General features: G+C 38.3%; 1 protein-coding gene across 1 annotated transcript in view; it reads left to right on the top strand.

Moving 5' to 3' along the window:
• The window catches only part of alk (ALK receptor tyrosine kinase), a 359,720-nt gene that overhangs the window by 158,782 nt on the left and 181,126 nt on the right, over positions 1-19,812 (top strand). The window contains exon 3 of the mRNA XM_053435382.1: positions 5,658-5,822. Within this exon, the coding sequence (XP_053291357.1) occupies positions 5,658-5,822 (165 nt within the window). The remainder of the gene's footprint in view (positions 1-5,657; positions 5,823-19,812) is intronic.

The following is a 19,812-nucleotide window of genomic DNA, read 5'->3' on the forward strand; positions in this document are numbered from 1 at the left end:
AAGGATAAAGTGAAGGAACAAGTTTGCATGGAATGATGAGTCGGACATTTGACTTTAATCCCTTAATCTAGAATCAGAAAATGGTGCAGTTGACCTTAAAAATGCTGATTAGCCAACAATTCACTCCACAATATTTATGGACATTTCTATAATTTTTCCTGTCAATAAACCAATTACTTTTAATGATGTTCAAAACCACCCTTTATCTCAAGCCCAGGGAAAACAGTACAGATATAATTGCTTAGCAGGATGAAAATACAGCATCAACTCATATTGTGTATAGAAAAGCAAGTAATGAAATATTTCTAAAATTCCTAATTTGATTTCCTCAGCAATTCAATCTGACTTTGATGTTGTAGATGATCTCTTTACAACACCTCTCATACCTGCTGCTGTTTGTCAAAATGCACTTGCCACTCATCTGTTCATCTGTACATATTTGAAAGGACAGCTCCAGCCTCCTTTGAGAGGAAATGAATACTCCAGGAATGTCTACGCAATAAAAAGTCGAATGGATACATAAATTAAATCAGCCCGACACAAACTCATTGTAATCAGGAAATAAACATATTCATCATCTCAGCTGAGGAGTTTCACAGGGACATTTGTCAGCACAATGTTTACTCTCCATCCACAAATCGTAAAATGTAATTTAATCTACATGAAAACACACCCAGCTTCTTCACATAGTTGTGCACTACTGCAAATTGACTAGTTAATTTATACACAAAATTAAGATGGCTGCAGTTGTCTGGCATCTCAAGGTCCTTAGGCTGTGTAACGCGACACATCGCTCAATCTCTGCTCTGTTTGATGAATGAGGTCAGGGCTGAAGTGTGGCGATAGGCTCATTAACCAATCACATGTCCTTAGTAACACAGTCCAAACCACTGGCAACGGTTTGGCTAAGTTTGACCAGTGTTTTTAGAATGAATTGATTCCCTTTAACGCACCCAAGCACATTCAATGAATACGCCACATCATTTACAGGCCTTGTTTACAGTGATCTATTGTCTATTCTATTTAGATGTTATATGTAGATACAATTGTGATGAATATGCAGACCCCATGATTCTTTACGGCTTCAGTGCATCGTATCGGAAGCAACAATGTCCACCATCTCTGGTGATGTGCCATTTTATGTACAGGAAAGCTGAGCTGCAGAACTCAGACAAAGAGATATATGTTTAAAATAATCGCTTCTATTATAATCTTAACAACAATAGCACACCCCCAAAAGTGTAGTTTCCTTACCTTTATTTGCCATCGAATTCGCCTCACAATGACTGCAGATCTTGCACAAAGCTCCCTACGCCTTGAATAAGAATGTGTATTGTATTATGAGACAAATGAGACATCAAGTCGGTGTAATTTGGAATAGAGATACCATATATATATATATATATATATATAAATGAATATTCTACACAGGGATGATAAATTAGTGTACACTGCTCATTTGCCTGCCTCTTAATGATGAGGAGCAAAAGACTGAATCATTTTCTGCGAAAGTAAAGTTCACACACTGCATGTGTATAATAATGTGTCCGGGTGCGTCCGTGTCAGTGCATGTGCATCTCTCCCTGTGAAACAGTTTTTCTTCCCCACATTAAATAATACATATGGCACCAGCTTTGATTAGCAGTGATTAAAAGCATAATTTACCACAGTTTTATTTAGGGTCCACTTACTCTGAGCAATTAACACCCGTAGACTGTATCGGCAACATCTTGCTGAGAGCACACAGGAAGGGTTGAGTTGTCGCTGACGGATTATTTGTTTTCCTTCAAGATTCTGTGAGACGTCTCTCCAGTGAGTATACTATAAAACATTTCAAGGCTTTGAGCTTGTTGAACTAGAGCATTGAGTTGTTGAGCAATAGATTCAAACAGTGATGATTACAATCGATATTGGGTTATATCACTGATACATTCAGATGGGATTACAAACAATTAAATGTGTTGATTTGAGTAATAAGAAATTGAAGCTTGAAATATTATCTGACTGCTCATGGAAACTACTTAACTGACATGTAGAAAATTCAGTTTTTTGTATTTATGCGGTTACAAAATGTGACTAGGTGTCCAATGCAATTTTAGCATTTCTTGAGATCTGGAGTTTTGTAAAGAAATTGATGATGTATGCTGCTGGAACCAGCTGAAATAACCCTGCCCCTAATACATTATTGTATTGTTATTCAACTAGATAGAAAATATAATCACCACTTTTTATGAATGAAACACTACATGTATTAACAGCGGTGGAGTCCCTAGCTCACACATAATGTAAAGATGAATATATAAGGCCAACATTATGGATCGAGATATTTTTCATTTTCTTAAGCTGTCTCTGATGGAATCATGAAACAAATCACATAACACAACTCATTAAAGCTGCTTAACTGGTTTGCATGCTTTACAGCCAATTGTGAGTTATATCTTATTATAGCCCTATTATATATACATACAGTGTGTAAGGTTGCCTGACGCCAAAAGTAAGATTTCTGATAAAGAAACCTGAAATAGGCACAAATTCTTCATTCTGGAATTTTTGCAGTCTCACAGTTAGCGTCTGATTTGATTTCAAACCGTGTTTCCAGTCATTACTCTGTGCTTGGGGACAAATCAAATATTAAAACAAACGTTTTAGCAGAGAGCATGTTTGTCTTGACCTGCTCCTCATTAACAGCTCTCTGTCACAACATTAGGGGGCAACCAAGAATACCTTTCGACACACACAGACAAGGAGAAAATCGTAACTGTGCAGGAAATAGTTTGATGGTGTCTGCTATTGATAGCTCTTCTAGTAACTTTGATTAAATTACGCAATGGTGTAATCCAATTCTAAATGGACCCATAGTCAGCCATTTCAAAAGAGGATATCAATATATATATTCAGGATATTATTGCCTTGAAAAACTCAAAATGAGAATGAATGGGCTGTAAAAGCCATGTCCATGGTCATCAGTTCTTAGTCACTTTGCACATGCAGGAGGTGGGGGAAAAGGATGACAGAATCACAGGCTATCTCTCATCCACATTTGGCAGCACTCACAAGTGCTTAGCTCGTCAGTGGGCCAAGTGTATTTCCGCGAGCATGAATATTGCCATAATATCCGATGTCGGAAAAATGTGAGGAGACAGCTCTGAAACTTGTGGCTATGTGAGTTTCTGTCAGTTTGTAAAGTAAGCAAATGCATGTAATCAGTTTTTGAAAATATCGCCAAACATACCCATATGCAGGCCTCACCACTGACACATTTGGTTTAGAGCAGAGTTCTTTCACATATTGTGGGCACAGAATTTGTTACAGATTATGAAACAGCCAAGAAGTCACACGTTTTTTTCATCGCATCTGTTGCTCATACGTCCGTTCACAGTGTACGACATGTAGATTGACGTTAAGTAAATACTTGTTTAAAACCGCAAGGATATCAGCAGTCACTGGTGATCATTGTGTCATATCTGGTGAGTGGTGTAATCCTTGCAAATTTGAACTGAAAGCCAATGTGTTTGTTTGCATTTATGTATAGGAGTTGGAACAAGTGTGCTGATGTCAGCTCAGTGCAACTATAAAGCCTCTTGCATCAAAACAAACAGAATCATTCCACTTCAGCTTCATAAACATTTATTGAAGGAAAGGAAATTAGCTTTCACCACAACCTTGAACTTATCAATTCCTCCACATCTCATCAGCCCTCAGGGTTCCCAGTGGCAATGAGCTAAAAGAATCAATGCTTTTTACGAAATGACAAGTTTTAGGCATGAAAACCATTATGCTTACTGGCACTAAGTGGTTGGGAGCGACTGCTGCTTGGATTCTGCTAAAGGCAGCTGCCTCTTCAAGCGGACAGCTTTGTAATTTAAATACAGCCTAATGGAAAGTTGATGCCACCCCATTAGATAAAACTCATTTTAAGCATTTAATAAGTTCAGCAACTTCTAAGTTACAATATAATATATGTTAAATATTGTAGCTTGAACTTCTCTCAGTTATGTTGAAGAGATATTTGATAATGGGCAGCCTGCCGTGCATGGGTTTGTACTCTCACCTCACAGATTTCCAGTTCAGCATGTCTACTGAAAAGGATCTGAATTCTGAACCACTCAATAAATACGGACACAAATTGGCACAAAATACTGAAGGGTTCCGTAAAAAATGGAGATGAAAGAAAATGCTAAAATAAAAGATAAAGTTAACTGGTTACAAGTAGTAAAATCCGCTTCTCCTTTGATTCTGCTAAAAGCAACTCCCTCCTCAAGCTTTGTAATTTACATACAGCCTAATGCAATGTTGACATCTTCTCAGTTCTGCCCTACCTACAATATCTCAGACATTGCTAACCCAATTAATAGACAAAACATTACTATATAAATATATATATATGTGATCATAGCAGGCTATTAACTACCAAAATATTTTTTACACTCACTGATTACTGTAGTCTTCGTGGCTATAATAAAAAAAAACAGTGTATCTTTCTAAACAAAAACTCTAGTTCTTGTCCTCCATCGGAGCCCAGTGTGAAAAGTCATTTGAAAGTTACCATGCCCTCCTATCAGTGATTTTACGTGGCCACAGGGATGTGTCTTCGTGAAGTCTTTCCACAGGGAGGGAAGGACAGATGGAGCTAAAGATGGAGATAGAGAGAGGATGAGTGGGAGGAGAGCTGACCCTTAATTTACTCCCTGAGCAAATTCTTAGGGAGGATTTTTTAGCATTGCAGCAGTAATACCAACTATAACACTTATCCCTGTGCTTCTCAGCAGCAATTTTTCCATTCACTGTGTATCTGTATAACCCTCTTCACTCTACTCAGTAAGAAAAGGTGCACTCTGCACCAACACTTACTTTGTGGTCTTTGTAACCTAAGATGATGTGTTGCAACCAAACTCATAGCGTTCTTCCTCTATTTGGTAGCTTCTCTATCTGGCCGTTAAAGCTGTGGTAATTCAAGACTGAAACTGTACTGTACATGAGGCAATATTAGACTTGGGGCCTGTTCCAATCCCTGTCCCAATCCCTCTTCCTCGGCCCTACCCCCCTAGGGAAATAAGCTAAAAAATCTTCCCTTAGGAATTGGGACACGACTCATAAAATCATCAGCCGGCATGCCAACGTTACAAACAGCCAACAGTGACAAACAATATCAACCAAATTATACCAGTGACACGTCTGACAACTGCAGGACAGAGAGGACAGAATGATCTATTGATCGATACACACAAAGTACATTTACATCGGTTATTTCAATATAACATTAGTCCTGTCCGTAGAAACGTCTGCCCCGCACTGAAAACGTTTTAACTTTATCCACATTATATACGTGACACAGGAGTTAACTCACTCTGACTGTGTACATTCTTGTATTGATGGCTTGAAGGGTGGTTTTCCTGAAACACTTGTCACAGCAACTCAGTTAATTTTAATTTGCTACTGGATTAGACAAAGATATTCCGCTGGGTTCAAATTTATACTTCTGCAAGATTACGGGTGAATATCATTTTAATTAAGTGGCCTTTAAGATTCACGTAAGATTGAGTATTGTTTGGTAATTGCAGTATGATAGCCCCTGTTGAAGTCCATATCCTTTCTCTTTGATAATTGAATAATTTAACTTTAACTCTTGATACTCATCATGGCTCCTGTTACTACAGATCACAGATGCCCTGGCAACCGTAGAACATGTGACCAGCAGCTGGACCTCATCCCAGAGTTCACGTGGAGCATAGTGGCGGCCGGGGACCTGCGGGAGGAAAGGAATGAGAAAGCAGAAAAGAAGACAGGAAGTCCCCAGGGTTGGGAGGAAGGTAAGAACGAAGGTATCACTTTCCCCCATCGCAGGGGGCTTCTCATTTTTCAACAAACCTTCTCAATCAACAGCTTTTCACCCTGTGCTCATGTTGAACTGTTGCATCACCCATGATATTTTGAGAGTTGTTTCTTGAAGTCATTGATATTTTTGTTGTGTTTGGTTCATTATGGGCTATCTGCCCGCTATTTGCTTTAAGCTTCTTATTAATTATGTCTAAGCAGAAATCTACTGGCACAGAGTCAAAAAACTGTTTGGCATGTTTTCTGAAGGGATATCAAGATATTTCTCTCCAAATAGTTTTCTGAGGTAAAGAGCTGAAGATAATTTACTGAGCCAGCCCCCTGCTTGCAAATCTTTCATATTCTCAAGCATCGTTCATTTTCATACCTTGAAAGATGAGAAAACTGTTCCTGTCCTCTTATCTCCTGAGGTGATGGTGAAATGGAGGGAGACAGAAGGGTCTATTTATTTCCTTAAATGTGTTTTTCCTATCTTGAGCCACAAGTCTGAGACCAGATGGGTGGAGCGCTGGCTGAAATTGGAAAAGGGAAATATATTGACTTGTAAGAGAAAAGAGTTAGTGTGAGTGGAATGTAGAAATGATGGATGTCTGTCTTGTATATGTAGTTAACGGTGTAAATGACGGCTAGAGTTTGTGTGTGTGTGTGTGTGTGTGTGTGTGTGTGTGTGTGTGTGTGTGTGTCTATTGGCTCAGCTAGTAGGATTGCCCTGGCCCTAGTTCAAGAAACCAAGGTGCAAACTGTTAATAATTATAATCTGTGCACATTATTTCCACCGACTGATACTAATATATAATAAGAGATTATTCAAACAATTTTGATCAATAATAAGAAAAAAAAATTGTATAGTAAGATCAAGACAAAATATTGACTTAGTGTGTCTTGGGGTCCAGTAGAAGCACATACACTTTTTTACACAACAATGTAGTTTGAAGTAATTTGCATCCAGAGTTTACTGAAGAACAAGACCACTGCTGTCCCGAGCTGTTTGAACCTCCAGCCAGGACAACAATGTCCCGAGCAAAACGGTGTATATGTGTGTGTGTGTGTGTGTGTGTGTGTGTGTGTGTGTGTGAGAGAGAGAGACAGCGAAGGGGCATATCTCTGAATGGAATTTGATGTTGTGCCTTTGAGTTCAGTTTAAGCATATATTTAAAAATGGGTGCAGCTTTCTCGATGCCCACTCATGAGCGGTCGCTGGTGGTGGATTGGCCGTCCACCATTGAACCACTAGAAGGTCATGAGCCATGTTCAACTCATAAATATATTTTTTAATTATATATTTGGTAATGTATGTGATATGCAAACCAGCAATAATGTATTCCATCAAAGAACAGTCATGACATTTAGTTAGCAGAACAGGGTCTGTTGCCCTCCTAAAATGATTATTAATGGGTTGATTTAATGGATGTTACATAAAATCCAGAAGGAATTCAATTAAAAATGTATATGATAAGCTCACATGTAAAAGAGATGATCTATAGTGCCTTGGAATTAAAGTGGCCATTGGGTTTTAGCAGCCTTTCCCATCAGACTGTGACACAGTTATTGTCATGCATGTAAAGTATATGCACAAAAAGTACAAAGGGAATTTCTGTGCATAATCACATTCAAGTTCTCAGTTAGCCACAATGCAGTTGGCATGTTTTGAATTAAGCAGGGCGAGCCGCTGTCTCCACACATTTCACTGGGGCTTGCAATTTAAAAGGAATGGAAATAAGCGATGAATACTTAATGGCTGTGATCTGCAGAATCGCTCAGGCTGTTTTCTACAGTAACAAACCCATCCGCTGTAAGATGTTCAACTTTGAAGCTGGTAAACGGACAGTGTTGCTTTTATCCAGAGATGCTGGTTTATTAGCTTTAAGTTGAACAGATCAAGCACAAATCTCGCTGCCCATTAATGAATAATTAATGCCTTTTACACTATGAAGAATACATTTAGGCAAAAGCACTGCTGGAGATAAGGTCATTCCCAAAGTGGTTGTGAGCAAATTTGAAATTGGCCTTATCCTGTAAGTTCTAATAGGCTTTTGCTTTGTTTAATTGAAACAGTATTCCAGTTGTTTCTTTTGACTTTTGCTTGGCTTTCATGCACACATCGTCATCATGATGTCCCTGGCCATACAAGCGTGTGGCTGCCTCCCAGTCAACCCTGCTCCTCCCCTAGGCAAATATGTTGGGACACCTGGTCACATTAGTGCTCAGGGTAAAGTAAGTAATGAGAAGATCATGAGGCAATAGTGCCCTTGGCAAGGTAATTAGCATAACGCAATACTTAACATTTAGATCAAGACAAATCATAGCAGTGATCAGGGATTTGTTTGATACGTAGGTCGTTTGTGTTGAGAGAGAGAGAGCAGTGAGTGGCTAACAGGTGGTGACATGCAGCAGATGCAACTGGGGAGGGAGGTAGAGCTCAAAGAATATACCTCTACTCAATCAAACCATCCAAAAAATGATCTCAGTACAAAATATCTGTGACACTAATCAAGTTGATTGAAACACAGTCACCTCTGTCAAGTACAATCTGGCCAGATTTTTTAATCAGGCCACTGTGGAAGAGGTGAAACACAGACCGATATGATTTGAATGTGTTTGGCCTCCTGTGGCCTCACTGTGCCGAGCGGGTCGTCTCAATCCCATGTCTGCCCCCAGTATCTCCTGCCAAAGAAAATGTGAATATGATTACATATTGATTTCACGGTCGCACACTCAGAATAGAGAAGCATGGGTTGCAGCTTGAAGCTGACTGGCAGGAGGAGATATCCAGTTGGACGCAGTTAGCTGGAGCCGCTGATTTGTTTGTTTGTGATAGAGTGGCCCTGAGGCTGCCTGTCATCTGCCAACTCAGGGAGTCATCTGGATTACTTGAGCTGGCCTGGGCTTTATGGCATTCAGGATAAAAAAGCCAAATACAGAGGGAGCAGCAGCATGTTGAAGCTAACATTCTCATCCTACAGATGGCGCTATCAGATCTCATTCTCTGCATTTGTCTAATAACACAGCTCATCACTTGAATTACGATTTTAGTCAGATTTATTAACAAATTACTCATAGTAGTATTAGTATTAATATATAATACTTAACATAAATATTATTATTTTGCCCCACTTTATTTTATATACAGTATCTACCATCTTCAGTCAGGAATTAACAAAGAAATTAACAAAACTTTTTCGATACAACTCCTGTGAATTTCATTTTCAATAGTATCGGGAAGTAATGAGATTGCATTAACTTTTAGTTGTTGAAAACATAGTCTTTTTACACTGTAAAAAGACTATGTTTTCAACAAGTAAAAGTTAGTGCAAACCTGCAAGCATAGGAAAATGTATTTTAATTGTTAATGTAAAAGTACACAGTTATGCAAGTTATACTATTATATCATCAGATAAGTATTATATGTCATGCATGAAAATCCACAGGGCATATATGGGGTGCGTGTTAGAATCGCTTCTTCCACTAGCATCGCTACTTCCAGCAGCAGATTTTTAAGCTTAAAACACAGTGTACATGATACCGTAACAGAGTTAAATTAGAATTTTGGGGCTTATAGACACTTTGATGTCACCACGTCATGGCGACATTCTATTTTTTTTTTGTTTTCTTTTTAATGTTTGAAGAAGTAGTAACTAGTTACTTCAACCGTATTGGATTTGGCTGCAACACTGTGGCTGCAACCCTTAAACTCCTAAAGTGTTTTGTAGACTCAAACCCTACACCCACCACTCCATCACCATAGTGTTGAGTAGATGAGTGAATTTTCATTTTTTCGGTGAACTATCCCTTTAAGCGGTATCGAGTCACAAGTGCAACCACACACACTCCGAACAAACATTTCAGACTGTGACTGACACTCTAACCCTAATCCATAGAGAGATTGTTTTGTTTCTTAGCCTTCTTGCTTTTTCTTGGTTGTAAAGAGAAAGAGAGAGGGGATGTGAGGGATGGAGAGAGGACAAAAGTCATTCAATCTATAAACAACTGTTTCTACACACCTCCTGTAGCTCCCAGACAGAGCGAGAGAGATTTAAGTACTGAAGAGAGAAGATTGTGAAGATTGTCCAACAGGAGTGCAGAGCACCATTTCATTAGGCCTCATTTCAAATAAATTGCTCACAACTGATGATCAAACTACGACTAAGAAGTGATGGTTCAAAGTGAATGCTTCAGTTGGTAGGCACTTGAACTTAGCTGTCCGCAAACTTTTAAGTGCCTATTGCAGTGCCCCAATGAGTCCCCCTGGGAATACCCTCCTGATCCTTTCATAAGGATGGAAATGCCAGGGTTGACCCTGTCCTTGCACTGTCCAGTAGATATAAATTGGTGAATAACACTGAAGGTGACCCTTATTTATCAGAAGCTTCACACAAAGTTCCACAGAGATAGATTTAAAATGATTTATAGAAAATTTGTGAATGTGTGTTTGCCCTCACCTCTGACCAGTGAGATTGCATTCGGAAGGATTAATGTTCTTCTTGCCAGACAGACAGGAAAGCCATCCAATGCTTTTTATCTGCACCCATAACTTTTCTTATCTGAGTAAATAATTATGAACTATTACATTGGACGAGAGGCAATTTGTTTAACTCATTGGTTTCTCGGCTGTAAAATAGTAGGCATTTGAAGCAAGACTGTTCTTTGGGTTTGGCCCCTCCATTTGAAACCTCACCTGTTAAATAAAATGTAAATGGCTCCCTCAATGGCAGCACCCATGTGTCAGACCTGTGTAGGACCAAAAAAAAGAGCAGTGATGTGTTATAAATTGAATAGTTCTCGTTCAAATAAAAACAAATTTGGCTCACCTGGCTCGCTCAACAAGACAACAGGTTGACCCACTGTTTGTTAAACACTGATACAATCGACCTATGACCTTTTGTCCAGGACAGATCTCCTTTTCATACACACATTCTTCATCCTGCAAGTAAAGTACATGCAGGGAAAAACGGCCATTGCTTCGTGCAAAATCAATATAAAATTATAGAATACGTTGTGATAAAAAAAAAAATAGCATCTCCTCTCGCCTCCTATATAATGGAGGAGTCTACGCAATCTATATGAATATAGATGAAACAATTTTTTTTAAAGGTAGTGATATATATACTTGTATAAATATATGGATAAGTACATATGTAAATACACACATGTATGCATGTAAAGATTTATATAATATAATATAATCACATGTACTTGTCTACTACTCAAATCTAAGATGACTTCCACTGTTTCAGAAATAAATATCCTCATATAGACAAGCCAGTACAAAATGTTTTTTCTCTAGAGCAATACATAACTCTCAACACAGTTCAAAACTGGTGTAGTTGTCTAATGGTAGAGAAAAGCCTGATAGTGAGGAGTCAGTAAGTCATTATAAGAAGATTAGAGGCAGATAATGGACTGTAACATTCAGCATACTGTAGCAGGTTGATGTCAAGAAGGGCAGAGCACCTTATTCAGATTAAGAGTTAATAAGATAAATGCACTTTATACTGACAAGCCATTTCTCCCTTCAGAGTATTCCTTTGGGAAATGTGGTTTCTACCGGGGATGTTTTTTCTAAGAGTTGATGTTCTGATTACCATGGTAACAAGATAACATCTCAGCTAGTGTTGAAGACTAAGGACCATGTGACCTGGTGCGTCAGTGCATTAAAAAGCATGCAACACGATACACCAAGTACCCGTACGGGGTAAAAACACTGCTGTTCTGACCTTTTGTGTTAGATGCACTTCACAGCAATATTACAATTTATCAGGTGTGGTCAGCCATACTCATCTATGCTGCAGCATTCCACCTCTATACATTGTGAGGTGACTTACTAAACAGTAAAGTGTGGAGACAGAATGCAACAACCTTTGGAAACCAGTGTAATTGAACCTTAAAATAGACTGCACGGTTCTATCATCAGGGTTTGGAGTCCAACCCTTGACCATCTCTTGACCAGCTGTCTCCTGTCTGGTCAATAACTGTGTTCAAGTTGTTAGTGAATGGGTTAGATGGTGTTTTCATTTAATTTATATATATTTAGAGCCTTTTCCAATTTTTGAAAACTAAGGAGACTGATAATTGTAATAACTGTAATAATTACGAAACTGAAACCCAGACCATGCTGTGAACATCCACAAAGGTTTATACAGGAGGAAAGGAGCAGCAATACCCAAACCCGCTGCTAATGCTGCTAATTGCAACCTGTTAAGCAGTCATTACTTAATCAGTCACATTTTATATTAAACGTCATAATTAACCATATAACACATGTTATTCACATCGTACTTGTTTTTTTCAAAAGTACTGCAAGCTTTATTTATAATAAAGTATACTTGTTTTATTCTATTCTGACTTCATGTGTTCTGTGAGTGTTTAGTCCAATCATGGCTGAATGGTAATGCCTTAATGAACCTCAAAAGGTTTATTCTGAACACAATGTGGCAGTTCACGTGCTGTGGTTAGCATATTGTGTCATCTCTGGTTGTTAGCGTTTTTTATCAAAGGCCGAAGTTGTCACTTGGAGGAACTGAAATTCATATTGACCTTATATGAATCTGTAAAATAACATTAGTGTAGAGACAAACTGCACTGGCTGGCAGAGGCAGACAACTGCAGTAGGATATTTCTAGTTAGCTCTTTTTTGCAAAGTGTGTCATAGATAAACAAATTAGGTTGATCATAAGTTTCTGCTCACTCACCAAGGCAAATGGGCCTGTTAGTGTTGGACAAATGTTGTTGCAGAACACCTGTGGCATACCCAACCAACCCACATGACTGTACCAGTTACTCTGGTATCTGGGAGAAAAATATTGCCTATTTATCATTTATTTATTAATTATATTTCATGTCCTAATCAGTTTTTCTTTTTTGCCCAGATCTCAATCTAGTATTTTATTATTGAGTATCTGCTGAGAAGGAGTTGAATCACATGCCTAAATTACATTCATAACTGCAATAGTTTGTGTAACTGACGAATTAAAGCACAGAATCATTATCCTGCAAATACACTCTTCCAGAGAGCAATGCCTTTAATTTTTTAAAAATTCAGTCTGATATATGAATTTGAATTTTAAATGTTATAATAATCTCAATACAGTATAACATAAATAAACTAAATCACACACAAAATATAAACAATAAATAAAAAGCGGAATCTCTGGCTCTGTCAATCACTCTTGAATAAATATTAAACATTCGGCACATGGTATATGTAACCAGCTCGGTAAACAGGAAATCTATGCTGTCGGATCATAAATCCGGATCGCCCCAGTCACTTTAACACTGATTCCTGTCCGTCCTAGTCATGTCTTGTGTCATTTTTCACTTTGTTTAAATGCAGCTTCATTAACCCCCGATCAAACAAACTCTTACTAATAACGTAAATAGTTTTTGTGTTTATTAGTCAAAGTGAGTGCAGGTTAGCAGGAGAGAGGAGGGAGGACGCAGGGAACTCCAGCATGGTACAAACCAATCACTTCTCCTGCCCTGATCATGAAACTGCAGCTTTGATCATTGTGCAGCGGCGGCCGTTGTGGAAAACCTTTATTTTCACTTGTTGTTGCTACTGTTATTCACCAGCGGAAAATTCTTTCTGATCTATTCACGTTAAGAAGCTCTGCCTCACTGCGTGTGTTTGTGGAGTCTGAGGAGTCTGGCATCCAATACACACTTACATTTTAGCTTGCTCCTAGTATTTCACGTTTTGGCATATATGATGATCTTTTTGTTTTTTTTTAAACCTGCAAGGCTATTTACGTCTAGTTATAATATTACTTAATGTTCGTAGTCTGGAGCCTTGAAATACTGAAGTTCATGAATGCCAAAAGAAATAGCAGGCTCTGTATCAGTTGGACCTCAGGACATTCATTTTCCTGTCTGCCCTCATACCTCACAATCACAAAATCACTTGATCACTCACTGCTAATGATCTGCTCTGGGTGAGCTAAGGCTGCTTTTGTCTTCTCATCAATGAGTTAACCTACAGGGCTTTTCAGAGCCTTGAGGTTACTGCATCATGGACACCCAAGAGATGCTGAATATCAATGAACCCTCATAACTCGTAAGTCCTGGAGCCAATGACCCTGCTCCATCCCTTCAGTCTTTGTTGTCAAGTATGTGGTCAGAGGATTCAACAGTTGTTCCACTGTCAATAATTCAGCAAATGACCCACCTCGTCCCTTCTTCTTAAAGGACCTGCACTAAAAAGCAAGGTCAACAGAGTATATCACCACTGGATTCAGATAACCACTTTTTACTTGCTGTGTTGTTTCAATAATGTATTATTACTTTTCTGAAGTTGAATCGTTATTTCTGAAGCCCCCCGTAACATCACAACCCCTAAATCACCGCTCAGTTTCTGTGAGGAGACAAAGAGCATCAGTTTTGTACCTGCTTTGTGGAAAGTTTGACTTTTTCGTAATAAATGGAGTAGTAGACTAGTGATTTAGCTTTTGCTGGTGCAGAACACTGAAAGACTATGAAAAAACTCTCTCTGGTAGTAATCACCTGTGTAAGCCACGAATACGCTTCATTCTCTTTTCTCTCCGTGTCTCTTGTGTTTAATGAACTACAGTTAAAAGACAAATAAAACAGAGGCAAGTAATTACAAGTACAGCATAACATTTCAAAGACAGACAAAATTTCATTACGTCAATATTCATTCTGATGTAATTAGGATACAGTCTGAAGAATATCCAATTAGTATTCTTGTGCTTGGTTGGTGACATCTCCCAACGTGTGCATGTTCTGTATGTGTGTGAATGTTAGTATTTATGAATTAATGTATGTATGTGTCTATTATTTAGTAAGTCTAATGCCTGTGGTGATAAGTGGCATGCATGCCAAATGGGGGAAGGCACCTACAATTATACAGCTAATTGTTTTTTGTTGTCCCCTGTAAAAGGATTTATCGGAACAATAAAATTACAGTTTTTTTGGAACAGTGGTTTGCAGATTTGGAGAGTTTCCAGCTCTAAAGCTTTGCCCAAAATGTTCTCGCAGTACGCTACCAGCGGACGGAAAAAATACTATCTAAGGCTTCTAGGAAGCAGCCAACTGCTGCTTACTTCAACTTTGATTTTTCACGTTATGTTTATGTTCAATTTTAAAATTTGTATGTGAATTTCATTACATAAAATTAATTATTTTTATAACTTTAATTCTTATTTGAAAATAGAATAAAGTTGATTATTTTTACATGACAAAACTTTGATAGATGAAAAACACCAAAACTAGAAATAACAAAGGTTAAGCGACGACACTAACAACATCTGTTAATGATATCCAGCAGGATTTTTTTAAACCACAGTAAACTGACACCATTGCTATTTTCAAATATCCCAAGATACCATGTTATCTTGTCACCGCACAAATCTCATGCAATTGTGTTGACTTCTAAACATTACACAACACTTGAATTCATAACAGGTTGTCGAATGAGATGAACAGCATAATTCACACATTTTAAAATGTAACACCTGGTCATTCACTTCCCCCTGTATTCAATTGCCACGAAGTCCCAGAGATGTATTTCTTACTCTGATATTAGGGAGACCTATTTTAACTTCCAGACGCTTCTCACTTAGTCTCGAGTGCACCATCGATCGGTAGACGTCAGATCGATTGGTTTCTTGAGGGCCAATGTCTTTCATACTCATTCCCGTACCCATATCCTGCCTGCTGCCAAGATTTCTGTCCTTACTCAATCAATCAGCCTATTGATTGTGACCTGAGCATGAGGGTAATGGGGATATGTATTTGTGTGTGTGTGTAATCTTGAATTAAGTGGACACAGACCCGCATTCATCCCCGGAATTACCTGGGCCTGGCTAAATTGTGTAACGGAGCTCAACCCATATGTACAACTGAAGTAAACTCGTGCAGTTTCAGAGAAGTGATTTCCTGGAAGCCTGATTTTGGGTTTGCTGGGATGAGATGGTGGCGTGTTTGGCATCTTCAGGAGCGTATGTGGCTCTTCCCAGAATTCCTCTTTAGTGTTTCACCTGCACCGCAGCTGTGTTACTTTGATTAATTAGGCCCTTTTGATGGTATCTCCCTAAGGGCTTCTCTTTCAGTTGAGAAAGCAGCCACAAGATCACACACACACTGTGACGTTGTGTGTGGTGGTGCTGGGCTCCCCATGGCTGTGATCAGACACTTTTCTGCTTTCACTGGGGACCTGCAGAGGTGAGTGTAGGGTCTGATTCATCCTCCATCCTGGACATGGCTCCACCTTTGCTGTAGTTCCCCGGGGGGTCTTTGAAGCAGCTCACATAAGAGACCCTCTGTGTTTCTCAGCTTGCTTGTAGCTCTCACACTTTGTACCCCTTTCCCAGTTTCTCACATCAGTCATCCAAATCAACGGTTAGGACGAACAACCTTAGCAACAAATGCTAATCCTCAGCCCAGCTCATTAGTTTTTCTGGTTTAGTTTCTTCTCATCCCTTTAACAGAGGATATCCAGATAAAATAAACCTCTACATTTTATTTTTTAAACCTTTCTCCTCTTTTGAAGGGATATTTGTGCCCTATGCATCTACGATATTACACTGAGTCCCTCCAGTGAATTCTCATCTCAACAGAATGCAAACAAATACTGAGATGGTTTTTGAGATGAAAATGATGATGCCGATTCTAAAGCTGTATGGAAGTGTGGGTTGGAACTATTTAGAAAACTCTGGCTTCCCTTCTGGTCTCCTTGGTTCACAAAGCAGTGTAATAACACCACTGATAAGATATGTGGAGGGAGGGAGATAACAGCACAACAGACAAATGTCACAAGAAACAAGAGTTGATTTCATATGAGATGAAGCTTTTTAAAGAAGCTTCATGAAGTGCAAAGACTGGAAGAATGTAAAAAGAGATTTTGACTACTGAGGTGCTTAGGGTTTATCGCAACCCTGCCAACAAGAAAATATGGTTGAGAGGTGACCCACATATAGATTGATTATTTTAGCACCACTGCTATCGCTATCAGAGCAGCTGTCACATGTCTGGTTTGCGTTTTAAAGTATTTGAGACGGTGAGGGATTGCAACTGCTGACTCCATTATCTTTAATGTAAACATTGTTATGAACAACATTGTATATACTAGTGTTGGTTAACCTAATCTTGCTTTATTAAACGTGTCATACTGATACACATTCTATTTAGCTGTGTTGTGAGATTGTACCGGTGGATTGTGCATAGCAGCAGTTTGTGGTGTACAGGCTGTTCGGTTGTAGCTGTAAGCCACTGTGATATAGCATTATAGCAATGCTTATTCTAGCATGCTAAAGTGCACACAGCAACACTGCAAACACGCTGATGTTTGGCAGGAAAAACATTTTCTACATTCAATATCTTAGTTTAGTATGATAACAAGATGAAACATCCCCAATTTAAAACTAATGACACTGGCTTTTCTTAGTCATTTGTTTCTCAGGTGTTGTAGCTGAAAAGCAATAAACACCAATTTTGCAAGCATTAGATGACAGTGACAAAATAAAAATGTTGAATTAGTGATTGAGGGAAAGTGACCAGTGGTTCCCGTTTATTTTCTTTAGTCCCACGGAAGTTTTACGATGAACCAAAACATTTGACATGGCAGAGTTAGAGTGCCGTGGTGTGCGAACTTGCAAGTCGCATTTAATTCAGTTCTCTTCTGAGCATGGGAGAACTCATCTTTAACTCTTTAGTCTTTGTAGCTGTCACTTGGAATCTGTTGCCTCTGAGAGTGACCTTCGTGCCTGTTCCAGCCATAGATTGAATTCATTCTGTAGAAAACGCTAGACCGATTCACCATAGTTGTTAAATTCGTCATCTGGTGAACATGGAGGAGTCAACCAGATAAATAACTATCCATCCAATAGTTGTCATGTTTCAAACAAAACCTTCATCAAGGCACCACCAACATCATTAGGACACATTGTTTGAGGACCCCACCTGACATCCACAGACACACACAGCTAGCCTGGATCAAATTCTTTTTTTGGTGAGATTAACAGAGTAGTTAAATTATAATTTAAAGTAAAATTTACTGTAATCTGATGGATTAATATTAAATGATGCAATGCTACATTTATCGGAAGCCTTCATTTATATTTAGAGGGGCTTTTGTTTTGGAGCATATAACTTAAAGACTGTTAAGAAATCAAGAATTTAAAAAGATTACTATATTCTGAGAGCCAGAGATGATTTAAGCTGCACAATGACTTATTGATTTACTAATTAACAGACTTAGTTCACGAGATCCCTAATATTGATTGCTGGCAATATATTAACATATGTTTTTTACTTAAGCATTAAATCATGTTGAATTGCTTTGTAAGGAATCTGTTCTCTTGCTAGTTAGTAAAAAAAGTATGTGAGTAATGGAGAATACTTTTATGATTAAAATGTTAATGTTTTTGTTGGGCTCAGTAAGAACGGATTAACATTATTTAACAGGAAAAATAACTCTTTAATAATGCATTAACAGATGCTTCCTTCTACCGTTGAATTACGTGGTCATGGCTGAGTTTATTAAAAACCTGAGTTTGTGTGCATGAGCCTTTGTTTGACTCTGTTTAGAGGCTGACAAGTCATTCGTCATACTTGACTTGTTTCCTTTTCATTGTCGTCAACTTCTCTTAACAAAACCAAAATAAACTAAATATGCTGCTTGGAGACAGTTTTTCTCCCTGAACTCTGCAGATTATTTGTTAAATATCTAAATTGAAACAATACTTTTCTCTATGAAGCATATTTTTTCTTCTCAAACCTGCTTACATCTTCTGGGATTTGTATCCTACCGACGCACTGTGTAACAGGACGCAGCTTATCTATATGGAGTTACTCAGGATCTGAGAGGCTTTACGGAGAGATTTCTGTTTGGTATGTTTGATGAAGCAGCAAATTCTGAAACATTTGAAAAAGCTCAGATAAGCTCTGTTGTATCAAGACAATATTGGATTTAAAGTGCACCATATTTTTCTAGAAAGTCAATTTCTAGCTGTTATAGTGTTTAAACTAGACAAAGGAGAAAACAGTGCCCTCTGTGATGGAAATGTGATGAGCTGATTTAAGTTTTTAGATTGTTGGATGTATTAAACAAAAACATATGCTGGAGCTTAATGTGTCAAAGAGAAAAGTGATCAGCGATGCAAATGTTTCTTCGCCCACATACATGTGTACTGGATAAAATAGCTACATCCGGTGGTAATGTGGTGCCTATAGAACTGTGTATAATCTATATATATATACAGATCTCTCCAGCAAAGAACTAACATTGTGTTAAACAATTGTTTACAGACAGATTATTTCACCTTAAATTCACTTTATCAAAATTCCATTCAACCTGTCAATTGGTCAGAAGATTCAGAAGCGATGACATCATTCTGGGGAATTTTCTTTATTTATTATCAACTCCCATGCTATTACTCAGGTTACAGTCAACTAGGTGTTTTCTTTTGTTCTGAATAATCCTGAGAGCTGCAAACCAACGTGTCCAATACCTGCAGGTAGTCGATGGACAGGCAGGATTGACAGGCGAAGATCTGGAACTGTCTGTAACAACAGACGCTGTAGGAACTGGTGAATGAGTTCATTTTAGCTCGAAGAAAACGGAGGAGAGAGCCTGAAAAGAAGGGGGGAGAAAAGACAGTGGGTCAACATACTGAGAGTGAATCTATTGCAAATTGCATACCATATTACATGAGGAAATAATAAGGCATGTGACTGGCAAAGGACAAAGAAATGTAAGAAAATAGGGCTCAAGGCACAACACACTTCCTGATTTAAAGTATTTTATTTAGATTAGATATTTAGGCAAAACTAATCATAATTTAAATAAGGGATGAGATAAGGACATAATTTACATATACAGTACCCTAGATTTCAACACTTCTATATTTAACTTGCCATTCTTAACCCCAAATCATTTTCAACTCTTGCAGCTCTAGTAAATACCAAAATTTCTAATTAAACTAGAATGAGGTTAATTATTTAACTTTTACATCTAGATTGGGT

The sequence above is a fragment of the Pleuronectes platessa genome, chromosome 11, assembly GCF_947347685.1.
Source record: "Pleuronectes platessa chromosome 11, fPlePla1.1, whole genome shotgun sequence".
Lineage (NCBI taxonomy): Eukaryota > Metazoa > Chordata > Actinopteri > Pleuronectiformes > Pleuronectidae > Pleuronectes > Pleuronectes platessa.